At 33.6% G+C, this 10,495-nt stretch overlaps 1 protein-coding gene and 1 non-coding gene across 2 annotated transcripts; both read right to left on the reverse strand.

The window, feature by feature from the left end:
- Positions 1 to 1,624: 1,624 nt before the first annotated feature.
- TRNAQ-CUG lies at positions 1,625 to 1,696 on the reverse strand. The gene has a single exon. It is a non-coding gene; the product is annotated as a tRNA-Gln (tRNA).
- An 871-nt stretch (positions 1,697 to 2,567) lies between these two features.
- On the reverse strand, positions 2,568 to 7,208 carry LOC116027949 (pyrrolidone-carboxylate peptidase). The gene is made up of 5 exons (XM_031269740.1): positions 6,920 to 7,208; positions 4,453 to 4,768; positions 3,966 to 4,070; positions 3,842 to 3,889; positions 2,568 to 2,907 (listed from the first exon to the last, which is right to left on the reverse strand). The coding sequence occupies exons 2-5, from the start codon at positions 4,711 to 4,713 to the stop codon at positions 2,668 to 2,670; spliced, it is 654 nt and encodes a 217-aa protein (XP_031125600.1). The 5' UTR covers positions 4,714 to 4,768; positions 6,920 to 7,208; the 3' UTR covers positions 2,568 to 2,667.
- Between the last annotated feature and the right edge of the window lie 3,287 nt (positions 7,209 to 10,495).

The raw sequence follows: 10,495 nt of genomic DNA on the forward strand, positions 1-10,495 counted from the left end.
AATTGTGTGGGAAGAAGAAAAACCCACACAAGGTAAGACTTTCGCTCAAACTCTTATTGAAAATTCTTACGATGTTTGTGAGGATGGCTCCTTTGTGATTTATACTAACGAGTGGGATAGAGTTTCTTTTTGCTCATGGGAGTGTGATTCCTTACAATTTGATGATGATTTGGGGAGTGAGGATGATATCAAATCTTTTTATTCTTGTGAAAGTTAATTTTATGAGTATGATGATCCTACATGGAAGGATGGAGAATTATTAGAGACCATAAAAGAAAAGAAGGGACCAGGAGAAAGAATTGTCACCATTGACAATCCAATAGGTAAGCGCCACAGGTGTTGGTCATTTCCAGCAATCTCTTCAATTAGTTTCTCAACTATGGTTCCCTTCTATAGTGACAAAAAAAAAAATTCTTAGTCAAACAATATTTAAGGAAAAAAAAACAATCCTACACAGATTTCTCCAAATATTTTGTAAGTAAAGTTTCCATGAGAAAGATGATAGATGGCTTCTTAGAGTGAACTAGGTCCATCAAAACACGAATTGTCACAAAATTGTCTAACCCACGACAATTCCAGTTCAAAATTCTCGTTTGGTCGGCGGGCTTCATCTTGAACAAGGTTTCTCCAAATATATTGCCCCATATTACCACTTTTTTTTTCGAAAATTAGATATATATTACATTGTGTGAATAGTCCAATGCCTAATGTGTATTTTTAAATTAGTGTCTCAGAATTTATCAAAGTATCATTCAGTATTCTGGCGTATATCAGTGCAAGATTATCAAATTTTTCATAAAAGTAAATATTTCAAGAATGTATAACTATGACATGTGGTAGAAATGTTGGATTAACTAGTGCAATAGCAGTTTTAGAGGGAAGCACATCCACTAGATAGTACCTAAGTATAATTTTTGCAACACAAAACCATATTAATTGGTGTGATTCATGTTTCATCTTATTACTACTTCCGTCAGAAATAAATTCTTGATTTGATCTAGTCCCCAGTTGTGCATCACTGCAATTTTAGTACATTGGTGCAGTGCACCTTAAAAAACAGAACCAAGTCCCCCTTCCCCAAAAAGACAATGATAATAGGCATAGTTTTCCATATGTGTTGAATATATACTGTAAATTAGGTGTATCATTTCATCAATGCCAAATGCGTGATTCTAATTAATTGATCAAAGTTAATGTTAAATTTTATATTGTATTTTTAAATACAATGTGGCATATTCATAGTGTATGTTTAACAATTATGTCAATTTTGATTGGAATGAGATCCGAAGCTAAGACCTTCATTATGAAAATCAATAAGCAAGGTAAGAATTATAAATAGTTAACCAAATATTCCATTTCAATAAGCAATTAAACCAATATTTTTTAATTTCCGTTAGGGTCAAATTTTATTGGCTCGCAATTACACTAATATTTTGGCCAAATTTTATTGGCTCTTATTAAGTTTGTAGAGGTAGATTTTAGAATTGAAGGTATAAATATATTCAGTTCTACTTTTTTTTTTTTAAGAATATTTAGTTCTATTTATTTGTTTGTACGTTAATAAAGTATTTGATCAAGATGAAAACGAACAAAAGGTTAAAATTATGTAAAAATATAAACTCTGAGGTCCCACCAAGATTTGAACTCGGGTTACTGGATTCAGAGTCCAATGTCCTGACCACTAGACCATGGGACCTTTCTGATTATCAAAATAACTCTTATTATCTCATTCTTTTAATTACCCTTTGCAATCTTGTCTTTCAAACCAAATATTTCATCTATCTTACTTACTATTCATTCGTCAACCTTACTCTTTCTTCTTTGTTTATTTTCTTTATTATTTTTTACTTGTTTTTAAATTTGATTTTTTTGTGTTTAATAGTATTTTTTTAGTGTAGTTTCTAAATATATAAATTTTGTATATTAATATTAAACTTAATATTATGAAAAATTGAATTTAAAATAACTTCAATCAAGCCTCGATAACCGAACCAGACACATAAAATGGGACGGAGAGAGTATAATCCAAATAGTGCAAATATGTTGTTATGGCCGTAGAATTTGCTTGTAGAAGTACGAGAGAATCACAAAGATAAAGATAACTTTATATTCGTATGATAGTAATAGAGGGATTGAAAGCATAATTTTTCATATAAAAAGGTATTTGGTAGATAAAAACTTTAAATTTTTGTAGCAATTTAAAGACTCTAAAAATTTGAATGGAATACCACCAAATTTTTAAAGTTTATAAAAGTTTATGAAAATTAGGGTCGAATACATTTACATATTTATAGACAAAATATTTTTTTAAAAAATTAAATAATCAATAATCATATAAATATGAGCATTTATTGCGTTGCATGCTATCTCGAATAGTGACTGAGGTTTTTCTTAGTCACCTAAAAGAAAATAAGTGTTTCATGAGCGGACAGATTCCCTACCCGCAACAAAATATTAATCTGCACATTAATCAAGAGTGTGTTTAGAAATCAGAAAAATGACTTCTAACAAATGTTCGCTGGAAAGCTAAATATAGTACAACAATTGAAAGTAACGTTCATAATACTGCAATACATTTGGGTGAAAGGTGAATGTGAAAAAAAGAAAAAAACAAACAAACAAAAGCACAGCCTTCTAGTTTACATTTAAGATTTCAAGTCAAAGAAATCAACAAGTTGATGCAATGGCCTCCAACAATGCCACTACAAACTGCATCTGGGTTTCCTCGCTGATTCTATAGAAGGGAGGAACATGGACAAACAGAGTTTTATGACCTTTTTCTTCTGCGAGCCGAAGTGAATGGTAATATACATAGTTGCATACAAACCGGCCTGCGTCATCTGAAATGGTCACCTCATACCGTTTCTTATTTAACAACTCTAGTATTGCCTCGGCAGAGCAAGATGTCTGGCACCCGAAAGATGAAATGAAAAGTAAGACCGTATGGGGAAGATAAGTGAAGTAAAATGCAATGGACAACAAAGAATTATAGTTAGATATTGAACAAATGGTCTCTCTTCAAATGAGAAACCTGTGAAAGTTCCTTGTATGAAACCAAAAGTTCAAGAGGCAAAGGGTGTTGGACCGGACCTTCAGGCCAGCCAAACTTGCTGGGACTGAACCCCCCGTGACCTAGTTCTGATACCACTTTGTTAGGATCAAATGCTTACAATTACGCCAAAAGCTATAGCTAGTAGCGAAGGCATAACTTTATTTCTTTATACCACCACATTTTTGAGAGGCAAGTGTTGGACTTGGCCCTTCAGGCCTTCGCCCAATAGAATATGTTCAAAATTATAGAAAACCATTTCCTCTCTGTCCATCCATAGAAGGCTACTTTAGCTAGTACTGAAACCAAACCCACCCTACACTCAGGCAGAGCCTCCGGCTTAATAACCACAGGCGCATATGCATTATCCCCAGCCAGGGATCAAGCCAATTGTCTACACTATTATGGGATTTCATTCATTTTTGAGTAGGCCCTAACTATAGGAGGAACTTTTAAGCCTGTATCAGGCTCAAAATAATCCTCGTTCGCATTGGGCAGGCCCAATTAGGGGAATAGTCATGGTCATATTGGTTTTTCCATACGACAGGCGGTTTTGAACTCCCGACCTTTCTTAAGGGATGAGAGTACACGGTCACTCACGCTAATCAAGCTGGTTAATCCTTCGTTAATGTACAAGAATTCACTATTCTCCAAAATGCTTTTTGTTGGAAAAAGATCAACCTAAATATACTAAACAATTGGACTAAGCAAATAAAAACCATGATTCAGATTGGCAGTACATTATCGTCTACTTGGGACTATACATGTATGCATATAAAGAGAAAGACTCACCTTTCTTTTGCAAGTTATTCCTCCATCTTCTGCAATGATAGGCAGTTGCTGCAAAATTCAAATGAAAATTTAGACTCGGGCAAATTCAAGATCATTCGGTCCAAGTGAAAAATGAATCACACACTTGAGGTTGCCAGCCAAGCTCATCTGGACATCGAAAAGTAGCTTCATTTACTGTCTGCTGCTCAATTGCAAACTTAAATGCCCCACTATTTACCCCCAGGTGAAGCTGAAACAAACAAATCAAAGGCTCCCGGGTAAGAAAAACGGCATCTATTCCCACCGAAAAAAAGGAGTAATGGAAAATGTAAACATTTATGATGCGGAGAGATGCCAAACTAGATACAGAGTAAGTGGCATGCCAAATGAAGATAAAGTAGTTGCTACCGAAGTTTCTACAAGGAACTTGGCATGGCATAAAGAGCTAAAATTATTCGAAGATATGTCACTAAAGCATTTCATGATTTCAAGACTGGAGTCACTTTACTTTCTATGTATTTTACCGCACTAATTATTTGAAATTTCAAAATTGATCTGTGAATGCCATCACTTCCAAATAATGTGAGAGAAGCAACGGAGAGAAATTATGAATTAGATTTTGCTAAACTGACCCATACGACTTGTCTACCACTTGAACTATTTGTTGCACTAGTCCCCGATTCTATGACCCTGCATAGCGCGGGAAGTGCTGCTTCTCCGGCAGTTTCAAGAACAATGCAGCTACCCAATGTGACACCAGCTGGCAATCCTCTCTTTTCTACATAACTTCTCAAATTGGTTACAAGTCTCTCAGTAGGATTTTTGGGAACACCTTGAAACTTTTTGAAGCCAGTGACATGAATCGTTACCGGTGTTGGGCCCTCGGATCCCATTTTGTTGCAGACACCGATAAGATTCCCTATTCTTGATAAATATTGTAATCAATACCTGCTCAAGAATACAACCATTCAATCAATAAATCCTAACCTAGGAATCAGGATACAGGCAGGTATACAAATAACAGAAGTGCTGAATGTATATAAAAATCTCAAATAATGAATTCAACAACACCAATTGAAGTTCAGATTTCCTACCATTATAGATAGAACATTAATATATATATTTTGACAAGTTAATACCCAATTTAGTCCTCGATTATAGTGGCTTTTCTCGATTTAGTCCTAAACAACTTCTTGTGCTTAATTAGGTCCTTGGCTTTCATGGTTTTACTCAATTGAGTCCTTTGTTAAGATAACTTGGTAATTTCACATCTATTAATACCCCAATTTAGTCCTCAACTATAGTAGTTTTCCCAAGTTAGTCTTAGACTATAGTGGTTTTATCCAATTTAGTCACTAACTCTATGATTTTTCTCGATTTAGTCCTTGATTCTAACAGCCGAAGACTTAATTGGATAAAACCATCAAAGTCGAAAACCTAATTAAGCACAAAATGTTGTTTAGACTAAATCCAGAAAAACCACTGTGTTCGAAGACTAAATTGGGTATTAACTCATATCTTCACTAAAACACTAGGTAACTTTGGCTCACAAATACTTTAGGGATTTAACTAAATACGCATGCCTCCAATCCTCCATACTCATTTAGGATCAATTTAAACAAGAATATTGACCCTAGGAATACTAGTAGATTATAACCAACAGAATTACATTTAGAAATGAAAGCCACTAAGCTAAGATACGAAAACAAAATAATAATTCTGGCAATGCTTTCGAGTGAAGGATCATGTTGGAAAAATTGTTGCTGCTATCTATAATACAAAAGAGATACAATATAATACAGAAGAACAAAGGAACAAAACCGGATCATCTGGTATCTTCAGGCGTGTAATCACTTTCCTATAAGCTTTAAATCTCCCTCAGAAAAGCAACAGGGTTCCATATTTAATCTTATGGGATACAAGAAGATAACGAAATTCTTAAGTTGCTTCAATTAAGAATTTCCTAGAGAATTGTAGGACTGTGAAATATCAAGGTTTCATGCAAATCAATTGCATGTATATTTTCATATGATATATTCTATATTCTGTATATTCTCAGATAACACTCCTAGAATTTATAGAGATAAATTCTAACTGTTAGGAGCAGTTACTTGGAAGTTCACATCAGTTAATAAACCAACTTCCAAAGATATATATGAAAATATAACTGATTTTTGGGATTTAAATAATCATACGTAATTTATATGCTTACGTAGATTAATAGCCAAAATGAAATATATTAATGACTTCTAATGTATTGTATCCATGCAATATGTCATGTAATATATTCACAAAGATGGGTAGTAAAAGTACGCATAATTCTATGCTAGATACACCCCAAATTCCATGCAAGACGCATAATTCTATGCTAGATACACCCCAAATTCCATGCAAGTGTTTAGCTTCTATGCTAGATACACCCCAAATTCCATGCAAGTGTTTAGCTTAGATGCTAGATACACCCCAAATTCCATGCAAGTGTTTAGCTTAGAAGACAACACTTCGAGAGATAAGGTTTATGCCTTCGAGAGATACATCATCATCACATTCGAGACATAAATGGCAAGTGATGAGGTAAATGAGATGATGAGGTAAAACACTTCTCACATCCAAAATGCAAAGCACCAAATTCATTTGAACCTTTGAGACATCACTGCTATGCAATCCACGCAAGATTCATGTCATGCGAAACATCAAAGCTCTAAAGAGACATTGATTTCCATGCGGACCTTCGAGACATAAACCAAGTTCCATTCGAGAGGTTATGTAGAGTATGTTCGAGACATCACTTCTGTAAAATAGATTCCGCGAATCGACCTCTCGTGGACTTCTCGAACACCTCTTGAGACCTCTCAAATAACCCAAAATCATCTCTACCAAACTCAATAATATTTACTACTCCACAACTCCAAATATTATTTAAGCTTGCATGGTAGACATCTGAACCATTAATCTCTATTACTGTACAAATATCCAACAGATCAATCATCAATGCAACATGAACACTAAAAGCCTCTGATAAGATCATCGAATGTGCATATTTAAGGATTACCCAGAACAAAAAATTGAATTTTTTTGGAAGATTTTCGAGAACAATACCTTAGTTTCTGCAAATGTGTTCCCTTTTTCCTGTGCCGCCTGGATTGCAGTGTTGAGCAAAGTTGGTAAGCTATTGCGTTCTTTATTCGGCAGCCGAAACTGAATATTCGATAATGCCCACGTATTTTCTCAAGTATTACCATTCAGTCTCTCGTCTCCTAGTGGAGATTCCCAATCAAGGGTAGTGATTAAATACGGTTTCACAAAAGAACCCAAAGAACATTTAAGAAAAGGCGGAGAAGGATGAGAAGACAAACAAGAAATCAACGATGGTTGGCATGAGGGAAGAGGAAAGAATACTTGATGTGGTAAAATAACAAGTTTTTTAAAGAGATTCCTTTGTATAATTGTATCTAACCCAATCCAATAAATAACAATGCTTGTCTTTGAGAATTAGGCAATTAAGTACATATTCAAGAGTATTCAAAAACAAAAAAAAAGTACATATTCAAGAATTATTAAAAAAAAAAAAGTATATATTCTAGAAAGACATATTGGTGAAAAAAAACTGTAATTTTTACTGCAATTTTATTCAAACTTGTAAAATGTGGTAATTTAATACCAAAATTTTATATTTTATAGCAATTTTATTCAATTATATTACCCAACCCAACCCACTATTAAGATGATGGCAAATTATTGCATGGATCATGATCCACACAGCTGTGTGGACTATGGCCCAAAATTATATATGCCGTTTAACCTAAATAAGCAGCTTAAGTTGTAACGCCGTTAGTCGTCGTTAGGCTGTTATGCACGACGCGTCTCTACGATTGTTCCAGTATGTGATTCAGTCATTGTTCCCTTTTTTTGTGATTTCATTCGATCAATCGCAGCCTCCTTTGCGATTTTCATCTCGCCATCTTCATTGAATTTGCTTCTTTCTATTCCAATTTGCATCAGTTGAATATGGGTTGCTGACGATTTCATTCATCGCCATCTCGCCTCTGCGATTGCCATCTCTGCAATTTCATTCATCGAATTGCTTCTTCTCCATCATTGAATACGCATCTTGCATCATGGATAACATCAGTGAAACAAACAACAGAATTGATGCTATCGAATTAAATGATGATATTATAGGTTTTTATATTGTTTATATGTGATTTAGGTTTGCTTTTTAATCTATATCGTGTTTTTTATTATATTGTAGGAGATGTGAATGCTTTGATTGATGTTGAATTGAGTTCTCCCATTGATGTTGAATCAATTCCAAGTGTGTATTTGATTACATGCTACATTGGTGAACATGCTTAATGTATTTATTAGATATATTGTTTATATGCTTAACGTAAATTATTTGCAGTTGGCACTTTTGGGGGTGCAATTGATGAGAGTTCACCAATTGGAGTCCATGTTAGTTTTTCTAATGCTATGGATGAGAGTTCTTCTATTCCATCTTTTTTTAAGTTGTTTATTATTATTTAATTATTATTAGTTGCGCTTCTGATTGAGGTACATTATTTTTATATATCATTATTTCTGTGTGCATTCTGATTTTGTAAGTTGTGTTTCTGATTGAAGTACATTATTTTTTGTCATTAGGTACATTATTTTAATGGATATGATACATTTTTTTTTGGAATAAGGATACATTATTTTTATGCACGAATTATCTGTACTTTCTGTTCTACATGCAATTTATTCTTTTAGTGAATATTTTGCTTCTGATTGAGGTACATTATTTATATGCAATAGGCACATTATTATAATACATAGGGTGCATTATTTTTATATATCATCATTTATGTATGCATTCTGATTTTGTAAGTTGTGCTTCTGATTAAAGTATATTATTTTTGGTCATTAGGTACATTATTTTAATAAATAGGGTACATTATTTTTATGCATGATTTATTTGTACTTTATGTTCTGCATGCAATTTATTCTTTTAGTGACTATTGTGTTTCTGATTGAGGTACATTATTTATATGCAGTAAGTATATTATTAATTCATAAGATACATTATTTTAATTCATCAGTTTTTATTTGGACTGTTTGTTGTGCATTCAGTTTATTCTTATAGTGAATATCTTATTTCTTTGTAGAGCATGGCTGGATTTATTCGGCACACCTCACTCCCCCTCTACTTATAAATTTGATTTTCACTAAAGATAATATCAATGTGTTGTATTGTTATGCTAGTAACTTGTTAAGTGTATTGTTTTTTTAAATTTACAGTTAATCAGGAGTTGTTGGGGATTACAGTTGCTTCAATTGAAGAAGCATATAATTTATATAATGACTATGCTTTTAGATTGGGATTTAGTGTTGGGAAGGGCAAGTAGTATTATGTTCCCGGTAGTCAGACTGTTAAAATGAAGAAATTCTACTGTGCAAATGTTGGTTTCAAGTATAATATAGATAAGTCTTCTAGGTCATATTCAAGGGTAAACACATGAATTGGGTGTACTGCATTTTGTCAGTTTGATATGGCGTCTAATGGGCAGCTGATTGTGACAAAACATGTAAAGGATCATAACCATGAGTTGTGCCCACCTTCGGAAAACTATCTTCTTCAGTCACACCGAAGTGTTGGTGATAATCAATTGTTTTATTTAAAAGACTTTAAAAGGAGTGGGGTTGCATTGTCGGATGACATCCGGTTGTTGAAGCATCAGTCTGGAGGTTCACCTTTCGTTGGATTTACACCAAGGGATGCATATAATAGCCTACTTACAGATTCGATAAAGAGCTTAGATGGCATTGATTCAACTTCACTAATTGAGATCTTTAGGCAGGGGCAATTAAATGAACCTAACTTTTTCTTTGATTTTGAAGTGGATGGCGATGCAAGATTGTGTAGTTTTTTTTGGAGGGATGCAAGAATGAAGAAGGATTTTGTGTTGTTTGGTGATTTAGTAGTACATGACACAACGTATCGTACTAATAAGTACGATACGATTTGTGGTCCCTTTGTTGGCATGAATCACCATTACATGAACATAATGTTTAGTTGTGAGTTTTTATTGAATGAAAGGATCGAATCATTTGTTTGGTTGTTTAAGACATTCTTGCAAGCTATGGATGGTAAGTGTCCACAAACAATAATGACCGATCAATGTTCTGCTATGTCTGTTGTAATTTCATAAGTTTTCCCAAGTGCAAGGCACAGACTTTGTATTTGGCATATTGGAGAGAATTCAAAAAAGAATATCAAAGGTTTAAGGAGTCAAAAAGGCATTATGGAGTTATTTAATCTTCTATTGAAGTACACAGACACTGAAGCTGAGTTTGAATTTTATTGGAATAGGTACGTATACTATTAAATTTATCATTGTCTATATGTGTTTTGTCATTCTTGCATTGTGACTTGTATTAGTTTGTGCTTATAAAATCAACCACGTAATGTTTTATTTTTATGTTAAGTTGGAAATTATAGTGTTTAGAAAATGTACTTTATGTGTTTTAATAATGTACCTTATGCATACTGAAAATGTATCTTTTGCAGTAACATTTTGATAATGTTTTTTTTTTCCTTCTTTTCCAGTTGCATTTAGAACTTAGATCTTTTCCTTGTTCTTTATGTGTAGGTTTGTTGTTTTCACACAAATTTCAGGATGGTGACAGAGTATA

Source organism: Ipomoea triloba, chromosome 8 (assembly GCF_003576645.1).
Source record: "Ipomoea triloba cultivar NCNSP0323 chromosome 8, ASM357664v1".
NCBI lineage: Eukaryota > Viridiplantae > Streptophyta > Magnoliopsida > Solanales > Convolvulaceae > Ipomoea > Ipomoea triloba.

Bases quoted from the DNA above. Each gene is read 5' to 3' on its own strand.
- LOC116027949 (XM_031269740.1), bottom strand. From the start codon at position 4,713: ATGGGATCCGAGGGCCCAACACCGGTAACGATTCATGTCACTGGCTTC. The intron at 4,071-4,452 runs GTCAGTTTAGCA...TGTTTGTTTCAG, and splicing joins GTGGTAGACAAGTCGTATGG to CTTCACCTGGGGGTAAATAG. The intron at 3,890-3,965 runs GTGTGTGATTCA...TGAATTTTGCAG, and splicing joins AGCTTGGCTGGCAACCTCAA to CAACTGCCTATCATTGCAGA.